At 42.0% G+C, this 15,333-nt stretch overlaps 1 protein-coding gene across 5 annotated transcripts; it reads left to right on the forward strand.

The window, feature by feature from the left end:
• Positions 1 to 2,404: 2,404 nt before the first annotated feature.
• marveld2b (MARVEL domain containing 2b) lies at positions 2,405 to 14,507 on the forward strand. Of its 5 annotated transcripts, none has more exons than XM_088630446.1 (8): positions 2,405 to 2,506; positions 3,752 to 3,825; positions 6,041 to 7,207; positions 8,771 to 8,803; positions 9,452 to 9,576; positions 10,398 to 10,569; positions 11,390 to 11,440; positions 13,021 to 14,507. In XM_088630446.1, the coding sequence occupies exons 3-8, from the start codon at positions 6,059 to 6,061 to the stop codon at positions 13,138 to 13,140; spliced, it is 1,650 nt and encodes a 549-aa protein (XP_088486572.1). In that variant the 5' UTR covers positions 2,405 to 2,506; positions 3,752 to 3,825; positions 6,041 to 6,058; the 3' UTR covers positions 13,141 to 14,507. The 5 variants fall into 5 exon arrangements, with proteins under 5 accessions (XP_088486572.1, XP_088486575.1, XP_088486576.1 ...); XM_088630450.1 differs by having other exon boundaries at positions 2,437 to 2,506; positions 3,752 to 3,795; XM_088630451.1 differs by lacking the exon at positions 2,405 to 2,506 and adding an exon at positions 2,520 to 2,742 and having other exon boundaries at positions 3,752 to 3,795.
• The last annotated feature ends 826 nt before the right edge of the window (positions 14,508 to 15,333 follow it).

A 15,333-nucleotide genomic window follows, 5' to 3' on the forward strand; every position in this document is an offset into this window, starting at 1 on the left:
TTGGGGTCAGAGCACAGGGTCAGCCATTTATATGTTGGGGTTAAGGGCCTTGCTCAGGGGCCCAACAGAGTAGGATTCCTCTGCCGGCCGCAGGATTTGAACCGGCAACCTTCCACAGGCGCAGATCCTTAGCCACAGTGCCACCACTCCACCCTTTGTCACCCCTTCACAAAGTTAGGGATGAACCTCACATGTAATAATAGGGAGATCCTGGACCACAGGGTGGGCTGCTCTATTTTGATGGCAGGGTGACCTTCTGGTGGCAGATACCTGGAGCACACTAAGTGACTTCCCTCCCACCTGGGAAACATTTTGGAATCCCCTGAGATACCACAGGCTGTTACATACAATCCCGCTTTCTGGGGGAGGAGCAGACAGTTCTATTTTTCAGCATTGCTGTCTTGCACCCCCACTCTTTCGTCACCACTTCACAAAGTTAGGGGTGACCCTCGCGTGTAATAATAGGGAGATCCCGGACCGCAGGCTGGGCTGTTCAGTTGCAAGACAGCGGACTGCCTCACAAGGAGAGGGCCACAGAGCGATGCGTTGATTGGTTAGGAAGGATCACTCTACCCATCACACACAGCCCAGCTCTCGCACACGTTTGATCCAGTGAGCACAGCTCTCCGTGGTCCTGACCACGAGGGCCAGGTGCAGACACAGGAGGGACTCGGGGACAAACCCCCCTGCCTCGTTTTGTTTCAAGAGCATCTGGCCACAATCTGGTGACGCTGTGTAATAATAAGCTGAGGATCCGAGCTGAAACGTCTTCGCCACTGGTGGAGTATGTCTGAATAACACCCATCTCTTGTCTATTATTGTCTATTGTGAATTGCTAAAACAAACATTTAAATTCCCTTCATTAACTAATTTATTTGCTACTTAAATTCATCCCCCCCCCCAGTTTGGATACCGCTACGTCATACAGTATCTGGATTTCCAGACTAACAGGTCTTTCATCTTCAGTGATACTGGCTTGTATCTGTATCCAAAACTGTGTTTCAGTGCACTGCCATCAGCAGAAATATTGCTCCAAGACACGGGACAAAGACCTTTCCAAAACATACTGTGACTTACCTGTTCAAACACTGTATTTTGTATTAAATCGTTCAGTCTGCCTGGTCATGCCTGCACACATACTGAGACAGACTTTTTGCACTGCTGAGAGTTGAAACAGCTGAGAGTTTGGTTATGGCTGTGCTCTTGACTTGCATTATTTACTCTTTAAATGTATTGGGTCTCAACTTATTTAACAGCTTTTAATTAACAGCAGCTCATAATTTAGACCTGGTGACAGAGGGGTATCAAGCCACTGAACATATATATCTCCCAAAGAGATATTAGAAAACTAAGATCAATTTAAAAATAAAGTATCATTTTGTTTCAGTTTATTCATTTCTTTTGTTAACGTTCCCCTTTCAGCAGTGAAATATGACAACACTAAAATTATATCTGACAGGATTCCAATAAATGACAACATTTCACAAGGAAAAAAAACACATAGGGAGCTCCTTTTTGATCTCGGAAAAAAGAAAGCTTCTTGTGGCACGGAAACGAGGCGAAAAGCGATTACAATGGTAACCAGGGAAACAGGAAATATAAAGGAAATCAGGAACATTTATTGAGAGAATAGAATTATGACCCTTTGCAAAACAGATCAACATTACGAAGGAATTCACTGTAAAGTAAATTGCACTATGCACATTGCACTTTATGTCCCCTATAACCTGTCAGAAATGTCTGTTTACATTGTCTATCTAGCATTGTCTTGTCAGTGTCTTGTCTGTATTCGCACCGTAGACCTGGAGAACGATATCTCGCTCCTCTCTGTATACTTGTATATGGCTGGAATGACAAATACACTTGAACTTGATGAACTTGTTGAAACAAAAGAGGTCGGTCTGAATTTGCTTCAAAACAGTCTCCTATAAAACTGGTTCCATTCTTCACCCCTCTGCTTTTCTTAGTACCACCATCCACGGTCCCCTCTGTATATTGTAATTGTGTTTTATCTTGTGTATTCTTCTTATTTATTGTTGTTCTCAACCTGTAAAGCGCTTTGGGAAGCCACCTTTAAAGGCGCTATATAAAATAAAGTTTTTTATTATTATTATTATTATTATTATTATTATTATTATTATTATTATTATTTTCTAAAGGAGAACTAGCCCCATTTGTTAATCTCTGATAGAGCAACACTAATGAATGAATAACTGTTCACTATTAAAAAACGCACTCTTTCTCTCCCCATAATATCTGGCCTGTAACCTCTCCGGTAACAGCACTGCACCTGTTGTGCTAACACACTCGTCCTCCAGTTAATGACCAGTTTCCCCGACCTGTCTCAGCCTCCCTCCCGCGCGCGGGCGGTCTTCGCTCAGGTAAGCTCGCAGCAGGATGTTCGAGGGCTGACGTCACTCTCGGGGATGGGCAGGTCACGTGGTGGGGCTCCTGGAGACCGTGGTCTTGGGAAAAGTCGGGGGAGAGAGACGGGTGAACGACGCAGGTAAGAGTACGCTTTTGTTTTACTGGGTGAGGCAGCGCCCGGAATATTCATTTTCGTGACGGTCTGATATACCTAGTGCTTTGTGTGCGGAATATCCTGGAGGCAAACGGCGGAAGATTGTGTCTTAAAATGTGCGGATTTCCCTGTGTTTTTTTTTTGTGGGGGGGAGTTTGCGACCTGTTGGACGCGCCGTCGATGCCAGGTCACCGTGCAATCCTGTCGAAACTCTTTCCACGGTTTGTTTTCTTTCGTTTTTCGGGTTTTAGCCTAGCTATGGAAGGGGGGTGACTTTATGAGTTTTATGTCTTTCGTCGGGCAGTGTCGTGAAGTTATCAAATACTGGATCCTGAATTATTTAAGTGCTGAAACGCAGGAATGCGGACTGCAGTCGGAGAGACTTAAATCTACAGTATGTCAATGGTACAGTAGTACGGTATCGTGTTGATGCCATTTCGCTAGTTAGTTAAATGTTGTACAGTATAACAGTTGTTTATTCCTCTTTTACGTACTGGGATGTGTCCATATAAAGCGCACTCACAAATCGTGGTAAATAGCAGAACTACAAAACCGCCAGGACTTTTGGGATAGCTGGTGTGTTTCCTTTTGAGAATATTTATACTTCTTCTGCCTTATATCTAATGTCCGCGGTCCGTTTTTGAATGGAAGTGTTTTGTTTACTTGTTAGGCCCTAAGCAATTAAGCAGCTTTGGTTATCAGATTACACAAAATCAAGCTCAGTATAACATTTTGTAAAGAAAGCTACTGCTAGTGGGTTTAGGATGATCTGGTTTCTTAGATATACTAATTTATATTAATACGTAAGAATTAAAGACAGACGTTAGTGTTCAAATAAGAGTAAATGCACACAACAGATTTTCTGAAGTCTGTATAGTAGATGTTAAACTTCTAGTAAAAGTGGAGTGTTAGATGTGGAAAATTTAGTTTTTACATTTTAGTGTGTAATGTTGCAAAATAGGTATTTCAAAGTATTTTCACTAATTCTGATCACCACAAATCATCAGCTGCCAAATGTTACTTTAGAAGACTTATTCACTGTCCCCTAGGGTTTATTTGAGTATCACCCTGATTTAAAGTCTTTGCTGGTTCTGATTGGCAGCTCCTGAAGGAGTTAAAAACTCATGTGGCTTTTACAGATAATACAGAACACACTAGTCATCACACAATAGCCGGACTGTGGATACTTGGTAAGATGTGACCTTAACCTTTCTCCTCTTCTCTTTGTAGGTTCATGGTGTGTTAGGAAAACTCTTTTTCTAACTAACTGCAAGGTAATGTAGGTTTTGCTGCATATAAACAAGGTAATAAATCAAATCCAAACTCTTTAAAACAAACCCACTTAACCATTTCTTTGAATTCCACTCCAACATATTTTGTCTTCCGATGCTCTTTCTCTAGAGCTGGAAAATAAAAAGCTGATTTCACAGTGTGTAATTCGGCAGGTTTTTGTAAGAGGCATAAGGGGATAAGGACAGCATAGTACAGAGGGCTTGGGTGATTTTAAATCTTCATTAGTAAAGATGAAGATTAGGTGTTTTGAACAGATGTACAGGAAAGTTTCACACCTAAAAGGGATACGTGGTTTCTGAGCATCCAACTGTGTTTTGTCCAAAAGTTCACAATGGTTTGCAAATTGAGGCTTTTGCAAATGAAAACATTTGTTTTACGGTATACATGCAGTGTACAATAAGGCAAATATTACTGAACCAAGAAAACTCTTGCTATGAATCTGAAGCCATACCAAAACAAACCTTTAAGCAGCAAACATTTTATTATCTGTCCTGAGACTTAAAAAATGAAAAAAATGTGTGCTTTGTTAAAGTTTCTTGGACTATACAAATTGGTGTTTAAAAGTCTATGTACGTCTAAACTGATTTTCCATTACAACAAATGATGTTTATTTAAAAACCTTGAACTTTGTCTGGCTCCAGATTTACCCCTATATACAAACTACCTTACTTCCTTTTCACCTGCTTTAAAGCAACAGTGACCACAGAATATACCCTAACTCCTTACTTACCCTGAATATAAACTGATGTGCATAACTCGAGTATTCAAATATTCAGCAACATGAATATTGAAGACAAAAGAATGTGTTGCACTTTAAATGCCTCTTGGTAAGTTTTATGTATACCAAACAATCACAGAAATTGTGAGCAGCACTGCGGGTCAAAGATTCATGTTGATTTTTCAGTTTTGAGTATGACACACCATCAAAATGAAAGCATTGCACTCTACCACATACACATATAGAATCAGTTATGACTTCCCTGAGCATAAACCCAGTGGTGGCAAGGTTGACTCATAGGCTTAATCCCCTGGGATAGACAGCAGTAAGTATAGTCTGTTAAAAGCATTGGTGAGGTGATCTCACAGATGTTCTACTGCATTCAGATCAGGAGCAAAAGTTGGCCACATCAACTTGTACTGCCCTTGCATTGGGAGGTGAAAATACAAACGACCACCTTCTTATGCATCTTCTTTCCATCTTGCAGGAAATAAAGGACATTTGGTTTTGAGCATTGGTCATGTTTTTAAGCATGGAGACAGCATTGATAATATTTTAAAGTTGAGAATGAATATATTGGGAATGAATATATATCTGCTGTGAAGAAATTGTGTAACTGACTGGACACTCTTGTACTTTTATTTTCATGTACATTCACTCACATCTAGTTTCAGACTAGCAGTGGGTACCAATATTAGCATACTTGACCGTCTCTGTCTTTGTAATGACACTGTCCTGCATGTTCTTTGCAGAAATGTTACAAAAGGAGCTGTGTAAAATGCTAAAATTGTTGTAGAAACTTATCTATTAGTGATATGATAGCTTGAAATATTAGTGTTTATTTTTATGCATAGAAAAGTATTCTACTTCTTACAAGTTATGATTTTGTGGGTAAATGAATGTTCTGCACCCATACATAAAGAGCAAGGTTAGATAAAACAGACAGAACCAATGCCTTGTACTTAAATTGATTCTGTAGCATATGTGTGCTGCTGAAAGGAGCTCTGTGCATAATTTCAGTTTGTTTACAGTAGTTGCTCTTTGGGAAGCTGACCTTTTGGTCAAAGAGACTCTCTCTCGGACAGGTAGAAATAATGCATTTAGTTCCAGAAATCAAGACCTGGACAGATTGTTCAGTTAATTACAATATTAGAGCTAGATAAACTCATAATTAAAATTAAAAGATAAGTATTGCAGCAAGCTTAAACCTAAGTAGTTCAAGTAGGTAGGTGCGTCAGGATGCGTAGGCCGCAAAGGAACAAGTAAAGGTTTATTCCATGCTGAAAAGAGAAGAAAAGAAACAACGTTTAGGCTGTGGAGTCTTCTTCGGGTGAAGGCTCCACAGCTGAAGAAGACTCCACGGCCGAAACATTGTGTTTCTTTTCTTCTCTTTTCAGCATGGAATAAACCTTTACTTGTTTCTTTGTAGCTTAAACCTTGTTTCACCCCTTGGTTATTGATAGCTCTGCTCTATTTCCACATTTCTCCCTTCCTGCTCTCCTCTCCAGGGCAAGAGAGTATTCCACATGTCTTCTGGAGGAGAGTCGTCGGCCCGCTTTGATCGGGTTCGAGGTCCGCACTATGACCAGGTGCCCCTGGGCTCCCTTGCGAGGGTGGACGCCCCCCCTCGGCCGCTGGAGGACCTGCGGGGAGCCACGCTGGCCTCCAGCTCCGACCCCCTGCCGCCCCCTCCCCTGCCCGCCCAGCCCCCCGTGGGGCCCGAGTTCTACCCCAGCGACAGCGAGGAGCACGTGGATCAGCTGGACATCAAGCCGGTCCACCGCTTCATCCCCGACTCCTGGAAGAACTTCTTCCGGGGCAGCGGCAAGAGCAGCAAGGCGAAACCGGAGTCCCGGCCCGGCTCGGCGGACGACCCCCCCGCCCAGGGGGTCCAGTGCTCCCCGCCGCACTCCCCCTCCGTCCCGGGCTCGTACCGGGATCCGTACGGGGGCTCGGGGGGCAGCTACAACTCCCGCAAGGAGAGGGAGGCTATGCTCCCCCTCGACGCCCCGGACTCGTTCGATGGGCGGACCCAGCACACGGCCATGACGTACAGCGAGAAGGTGGAGCTGTACCACATGAAATACTCCTACATGAAGTCCTGGGCAGGCCTGCTGAGGATCCTGGGCTGCGTGGAGCTGCTGCTGGGGGCGGCCGTCTTCGCCTGTGTGTGCGCCTACGTCCACAAGGACAACGAGTGGTACAACATGTTCGGCTACGCGCAGCAGCAGATGTATGGCTACATGGCGCCCGGTGGAGGGGCCTCGATGTACTACAACGGGCCCCAGACTCCCTTCATCCTGGTGGTGGCCGGGCTGGCTTGGGTGATAACGGTGATCCTGCTGGTACTCGGCATGACTATGTACTACCGTACCATCCTTCTGGACTCCAGCTGGTGGCCGCTGACCGAGTTCATCATCAACATCGCCCTCTTCGTCCTGTACCTGGCGGCCGGCATCGTGTACGCGCGGGACACCACCCGCGGGGGGCTGTGCTCTTACCCCGTCTTCAACAACGGCATCAACGGGGCCTTCTGCCGCGTGGAAGCCGGGCAGACCGCGGCCCTGATCTTCCTGTTCGTCAATACGGTCGTGTACCTGATCAGCGCCATCGTGTGCCTGAAGCTGTGGAGGCACGAGGCAGCCCGGAGGTACAAGGAGAGTCTGAATCTGGAGGTGAGGTTTCTCCGCAGCAGTGATCTGACTACATATCAAGATGCAGTGAACCCCGCAGACCCTGTGGTTTGTACCTGGGCTTGTGTGGGTTTCGGTGTGTTATAGGAAGTTTAATAATAATAATTTCTTACACTTGTATAGCGCTTTTCTGGACACTCCACTCAAAGCGCTTTACAGATAATGGGGACTCCCCTCCACCACCACCGGTGTGCAGCCCCACCTGGATGATGCGACGGCAGCCATAGTGCGCCAGAACACTCCCCACACACCAGCTGTCAGTGGGGAGGAGAGCAGAGTAATGAAGCCAATTCATAGACGGGGATTATTAGGAGGCCATGATTGATAAGGGTCAATGGTTTTACATCTCATCTGAAGGACGGCGCCTTTTTACAGTATAGTGTCTCCTATACTATACTGGAGCATTAGGACCCCAATAGACTACAGGGTGAGCGCCCCCTGCTGGCCCCACTAACACCTCTTCAGCAGCAACCTTAGTTTTTCCCAGGAGGTCTCCTATCCAGGTACTGACCAGGCTCACAGCTACTGAGCATCAGTGGGCTGCCAGTTGTGAGTTGCAGGGTGATATGGCTGCAGCCAATTTAATTTGCTTTGGCGGCAGTCTTTACCTCATTGCTGGAGAAGACTACTGGTTAAACTTGGTTTTGTGTTTTCTTTTGCTCTAGGGGGCTAGAAATAGATGCCAGTCTTTGAGTTTTAATGTGATGATTGTACCTGCGTAGTTTCTGCAGACTTGTTTCCCCTGGTTCAACTTTATGGTTTCTTGCTATGTAATTTTCATTGCTAACCAATTGTCTAAAGGAGAGAATCGGGCTTTCCCTCTGTTTGCCCAAATTATTTTTCTTATTGTTTACCTAGTAATTTATTGTCACTTACAGTCAGTGAGTAACAAAGGATTAGTGGCCAAAAACAAAGTCTGTAATAAATTTAATAAGCCACCGATCAGGTAAAGCTTTGGGATTTGTCAGTTTGAATCCTGACTGGACCTCCTTAATGGCTATACCAAGTTAAAGTTGTGCTATCAGAACAGGGTGGACTCAAGCATGATTTTGAAAATTATGAAAAAAATGCATGTTTGCTCTTTAATATTATTAGTTTTGTAAATGCTTAATTTAGTACTTAACTAAATAGTGATTTGATTGATTACATGAAAATTGTTGCTCTGTTTTGCTTATCAGAAGCCTGCAGCTGTGTGCTGTGTTCTTACAAGCAAGACAAAGCATGCTACGTCCCCACTGGGTCTGTTGTGCTTCACTGGGTGTGAGTCTGGGCCTTCTGAGAGACAGGCTTATTTGGGCAGTTGGCATTCATTCAGGGATAAAATAATTGATTATTGGAAAGGTATATTTGTGAGAGAAAATAATGGGGAGTTGCTGTTCAAGTGCTTGGAATGTGATTTAAATTGTTGCAAATTAGGTAATGATTCTCACTCCTTAGTGAGGTAGAGATTCTGTATAATTATGCATAAATATGCATATCTCTTAATACAGTCGACACTTGTTTGTGATTTACTTTTAATAGTATGCTTTTGTGTCCTTTATTTAGACAAAAACAACTGCATCTGCTCCAAGATCCCTGGTAAACATTTTGCTTTTTTTCCAGATAATATGACGTCAGTGTGGAGGATTTACAGTAGTTTGTACTGAGATGCATTTTGTAAGGAATTACTCAGTAGATCAAATTTCCCACTCGATTCAGAATTGCTTCTTTGAGAATTACTGTTGTTTAACAGTTATCCCAAAAAAGTACATTTGAAGTTACAAGATCAGGTCTTTAAATGAGCTTTGATAATGATACGGTCATACTTTATCACTCTGCTTTGTATTCGTTGAGATAAGGTGGAAAGATGTAAGATGTCATTTAGTGAGAGGAATAAATGCCCGAACAGTCTGACCTCCAGAAGGATCCAAATCTGTGGTTTCTGCTATCTGCCAATGTAAAAGATAACAAACTGAGTGTTTGTGAAAGAGATTATATTTGAAGCAGCTCATTGATTCTTCTGATAATAGAGCCTGAGGTCTTATCGCTGTATATATTCTGCTGTTTGTTAGATATTAGTTTTTGCTCCTTTAAACAGGAGATTGTGCCTGTCTCTATCACAAAATACACAGTCTTTGCTTACTTAAGTGTTTCACATCTTAGGGAAGTAAGATATGAGTAATAAGAGATGTTGCAGAAACTCTGGTGTGGCCCTTTTCTTGTTACTGATCTGCGGTTACTGGCCAGGTTGTTGTAGGTACAGGAGCACCAGAACCAAGCGGGGTACCAGTAGTGATGAAGCCTGAGGTCTATACAGGGCACATTCCTTCAGGACACATTCCCAAGCCCATAGTGATGCCGGACTACGTTGCGTAAGTGGAATCTAATTACTGATCCTTTTTGTACAGTTCTCTAGCAGTATTTGTGTGGGGAAAGGGTGTGTTTCCTATTTCCTGAAGCAAGAGAAGGTATAAGTCAAATGTATGGGAATTGGTATGAAACTGTTCTTCAGCCGAGTGTTTCAAAATCAGGAGTTTCAACCTCGGGCGTTATGTTTTTTTCTGTTTTAGCCTGAGTAGTCAACCGAACAATCAACTGTTTTCTTAGTCCTGCTTATGTAGGATTTGTCTTAGAGCCCTTAAATCATTCCCTTTTAAGGGCACAGTTACCATTAAACGTCTCAGAATGTGGTTTTAGCATCCATTGTCATTTTCTTGATTTCTTGATGACTTTAATAGCAGAACAGTGTGAATTTCTAGAAAGTGCCTGAGTGTGACTTCACAGAAAACAAAATCAGACTGACAAGGATTTAAAGAACATAGAGGATATAGGCACAGTGCTGAAAAGATGCCAAAATTGATAGTTTAAGACACTTTGAAACACAGATTTACTCTCAGTTTGTTGAAAATCATAGTTATATTTTGTAGTGTTTTATGTTCTTACCTTTTGCATTACTTGAAGAGTGAAGATGTCCATTGGCACATCAACAATTTAAGTTGGAGCTATGAATTGGGGCTGTCATTTTGAAGAACTAAATATGCTCAATGCTTACATTTTAATTGTATGGAAAATAATGATTTCCAACAAGCAGACCACATGGTGAAGAGCTCCGTGAATAGCTTCTGTTTCACTCTTTCCTTCTGTTCACAATAGATTGCATTAAAATCGTGACTAAAACTGTCCTTCTTCCCAGTAAATATCCTGCAATCCGGTCCGACGAGGAGCGTGATCGCTATAAAGCTGTTTTCAATGACCAGTATGCCGAGTACAAAGAACTGCATTCGGAGGTGCAGGCTTCGTTGAAGAAGTTCGATGAGATGGACGCTATGCTGGCAAATCTGCCCCAGTACCCAGGAAACCAGGTGGTCAGTAAAAAGACTATTATCATCTGTCTGGCTTGATTGTGGGGGTGTATTCAATTTTTTTATGCTCCTAGTAAATGTTGTCAAAAGAAAGCCCTTTCTTGTTGTATGATTTTTTTCCTCCCACGTGATTTCATGGAAAAAATGTTAAGTCTTTTCCAGTTATACAGCAGTGACCATTAATGTTGTTTGATTTATCTCTTCCTGCCATGATGTGTACAATTTAAGAGAACACTTGAACCTATGTGACTGCGTGTGCGGACATCTTGGGTGTTCTTTAGCATCAGTTTGTGATCAGACCTGACTGACAATGAATGGGCCAGGTGATACCTGCTGGCTGGTACTTTCTAAGCCATGCAGTCTCCTGATGGGTGCAGCAGGTGCCACCTTCACCATTCCAGTTGACTTGCTGATAAAGGTGCATTCGGTGGTCTGATGGCAAGTAAATTGGCTGATAAAAGCTTTCCCACAGTACTGGCAACAACTGTGTTTGCACCCATTGTCCCCTGCCTGCAAAAGGCTAAGCATAATTAATGGTCATCTAGAATATTTTGACATTACTATTTGAATGCAGTCCACATTGACTTATAAATATCTCCAACATTAGTGGTCTCTGGTCTTCTTTTTTTATTTTAGACTTGGAAGTATAGTTTCTAACTTGTCTTTTTCATAAATGAACAATTGAAGTAGTTTTGGGTTTGTACTGCAGCATTTTGTAGTTTTCTTTTTTTTTTAACTAATGTAATTTATACTTCAGCTGATCTTCCACAAAGGAAAGCTGCTTTATTACAAAACTTTCAATAAAGCACCGTTTTTTTTTTAGGAGCGCGACCGGCTTATGAAAATTCAGCAGGAATTTCAGATGAAGAAAAATGTAAGTTTGGAGATGTGAGCTTTGCAAACTACTTGATTTGCAGTTAGAGAAAGGCTCACACAGAGCATTATACAGGCATACATCCAGGAAGAGCAGATTGTGGTAGCTGTGGAATTTTTTGTCTTGTTGTAATACCCTTCTATGAGTTATGGACAACGAAGGGCAAAGGCTACACATTTATATAAACGAAAATAAAATTCACATATACTTTATTTTAAAATCATACCCTGTATTATCTTTGTAAGAATTTATATGTCAGGATACAACCGACTAGAATAATTAGGTCTTTTTTAAAATTGGCATTACATTTTCAAGCTTGTCTTCAAGTGTCACTTTCTCAGATGAGTTTGTTCCCACTTTCAAGGAATTCAAGTCTCTCATCTTCCTCTTATTCAGTTTCATTGTGTTACCTCTTTACTCTGTTTTCCTGCTGTGGTTTACAGTAGGATATACATACTGCAGAGAAACACATCTTTGTCAGTCGAGTTCCTAAGCCTTGTTCGAGAGAGACATGTAAGGAAGAACTTTTCACAGTACTTTAGTGTCATCAATGCCACGTAGTGGAGCTTTGATTTGCTTCTAGTTGTTATTCTTTGCCATTCAGCTTTCAAAACCACAAGCTTTAACTGGAGTGGTTTGCATAGAAAATGGAGAAATCCGAAGTGATCACATTCAATACCAGTAATGAGACATGCATCACAGAAAATGAGCATGGGACAAAAGTAATGAAGAAGTGTATTGCCCACGTTAATCCTCACATTGCCCCTTGGGGAAAGAAGACCATGCACACTGTCCCCTACACTATGTGCTATCAGAGTCATCTGCTGTTTTTAGTACCACAGCTTCTACAGCACAGGTAGCAGTGACTGGAGGGGTTGTGCCCATTCACTGATGACACTACAAACCCAGAGGAGGCCTGCAGGTCACACGATGCTGCTGCAAATCAAGTCAGACGCGTTCTGGCTGTGAACTGTGGTCTTCATGGTCAGCTAAAACTGGTGATGTGTGGACTGCCAGGCTGAACCAACCCCTTCCCCACCTCGGGGACAAGAGGTGCCTTTCTAGTTTCAGTCCCTAGAGACCCCCGAACCTTATACTAAAATTGGGCATTAAAGAATGTCAAGCTGCAGTGTCACAGTTGTTATAGGTGTTTCAGTCTCGCCACTTTCCAACCTGAGTGGTTTAGTCTGTAAAAGGCCTCTTTACAGCAGGAGGCTCAGAGCCCGCAAGCCACAGGTACAGGTATGTTATCTGTACTTGTGTACTCATCTCAGCCAGGGTGCCCCGTGACCTTGTACAGCTGTTGGGTGTTCCCAAGTCTGGGCATCGTTACCGTTTCCATGAGCACATTAGATGATGTGACTCAGGCTGGGTAAGGTTGGAGGGTAACTACTGGTAATTGGCAGTTTCGGAAACTGGGGATTACATTGTTGAGTATGTCAAAAGGAAAAAGCATTTAAAAATTACAATTCCTTTTGCTTATGTGTAGCATCAGCAATAGTAGTGGCTGTGTGGGGGTAGTATTCGTAGTGGTTGTATTTTTACTTCGTGCTTAAAAGGTTGTATTATGTTTCTTGCAGGACCCGAAGTTTTTGGAGAAGAAAGAACGCTGTGAATATTTGAAGAATAAGCTGTCGCACATAAAGCAGAAAATTCAGGAGTATGACAAAGTTATGGACTGGAATGATGGCTATAGTTAAAAAAAAGGTGGAATTGAGATTTTATTTCTAGTATTTTAACTGTGTTGATTCAGTTTAACTTTTTGCTTTGAAAATGCATTTTTATGTGTGTTTGTGAGCCCATCAACCACAGTGCGGATTGCTTGACTATACTGGTTATTTTCCACTCCCTTCAACTCAGTAGAGTTTATTTGAGGAGTTCCTTGTGTGGAGTTAGTTGATTGATCGGCAGCTATATGAGGAAAAAGGGACTGTGAAGAAATTATGCATAAAGCTTGGCACCACCTGGCCCCACGATCTTTGATTTTCTTGATAGGTCAACTGTGGCTCAGCTGCGTCCTGACTTTGCTCATTTCGTAAAGCTTTGACTGATGCTTAAAGAAAGCTGATCTGTAATGCAGTTTTATTTCTGTTCAAGCCAAAACCCCAAACTAGCAGCTGCCAAATATGTACTACAACTGTTATATTCATTTCCTTGTTCAGATCCTCAAAAAGGAAAGTCTTTCCTAGCTAGCAGGTTGTGTAAATATCTTTGTTAGTTGCAGGCATAAATATTGTAAGTTTGCATTTAAGTCTCCTGGGGTGTTAAATGTCATCTCTCATTTTGGAATTGTCTGTGTTTTATATTGTACAGAATATCTTCCTGTATTTTTAAATGAAATCCTTTATAGTATTTTATCTAGTCATGTAACCGTCACATTTTTCAGTTAAGCTTATAAATACTTTTTTTTGTATGGAAAACCTTAACTTTTCGATTTCTTCAATGTGATTATATAAGATTGACTCCAGTTTGTTCATCTAGGCTGCACTATTTTGTTGTGTAGTGCAAGAATGCCCTCTGGCAGACCAATCTTCTACTATTGCAAAGCAGATTTAGAAACTTTGAATTCACTGTTTGAACTAGATATAGATTCACAGTCGATTTTTAAAATGAACAACCTGATTTCTTAGTACTTAAGTGTGTAATTGTGTTCTGTACAGTTTGTGTAAGTATACAGTTAACTCTGGTTTGGAATTTCTTAAAACCAATTATGTTGGCACTGTAAAGACCAAAGTATCATTTTCCTGTTAATTTCAAGTTGGAAGTGAGAGGGTACAGATCCCTCTGTACCGATGTGCTTTCCCTGTGCAATCACCACCAAGTCATTTTCTGTGCTTGCTTACTCGCGTAAACAGACATGACTTGTTTTGTAGCACGTCACACAGTGAACTTCATGAAATGAATGCTGCCTGTGTTTTGAATACTAATATTACAATATGAGGTAGAAAACGCCTTCCTTCTGACCTCGTTGCCTTTATTTATTTAAAGAAAAACCTTTGTTTTTATAGCCTTCAGGTCTTCACGGCCAAACAACATCATCCAGTCAATTAAATGTATTTTACAAAAATATTTTTGGCAAATCACTTTTGTTTGGGGTGTCTTCCACAAACGGGGTCATTCATAAATTGTCAGAATCTCGCTAAAAGCATCCAGAAGGGGCATGCCAAAACAATACCAGAGCAGTGGTGCCCAGTCCTGGTCCTGGTGACCCGCACACCTACAGTACTGCTTTTCATTCCAGCCCACCTTCAATAGATAATTGAAGCCTTAAGATAAGAAGTTGCTTCATTTAAATATTACCATTTTGTTTCCAGTCACAAGTTTTAGATTTTATTTCACTGACAAAATACAACAGTTAAAGCTCCAACATGTGTAAGAGCTGGGAAACAAACAGTTCAGATTCACCTTAATCTTACTGAGTCAATGAAGGGTTCAGCTGGAGCAATACCTAACAGGTGTGTGGGTCACCAGAACCCCATTGGGAACCACCCTTCCAAGTGGCTTGAGATTCACAGTCTTTGCCAAAGCAAACAATTCTAAGTAGAGAGGTACACATTGCTCCTGGTATTTTTCCTGTGGTTCAATGCAGAGTGACTATTACAGGTCTACGTGCACACTGAGATTTTGGAATTCAACAGGAACAAGATACAGAAACAGGAAAGACTACTTTTTTTTGGGGGGCCTGGCAGACGGGCAGCAGAGAGATCCCTGTATAATCTCCATAGTCAGGGCTGCACTTTTGAAGATCATTACAATCATGTCATAATTATAATTCCTTACACTTATATAGCGCTTTTCTGGACGGGTCCCTCCACCACTACCACCAGTGTGCAGCCCCACCTGGATGATGCGACAGCAGGCATAGTGCACCAGTACGCTCACCTCACAACACT

Source organism: Lepisosteus platostomus, chromosome 4 (assembly GCF_059453375.1).
Source record: "Lepisosteus platostomus isolate fLepPlt1 chromosome 4, fLepPlt1.hap1, whole genome shotgun sequence".
Classification (NCBI taxonomy): domain Eukaryota; kingdom Metazoa; phylum Chordata; class Actinopteri; order Semionotiformes; family Lepisosteidae; genus Lepisosteus; species Lepisosteus platostomus.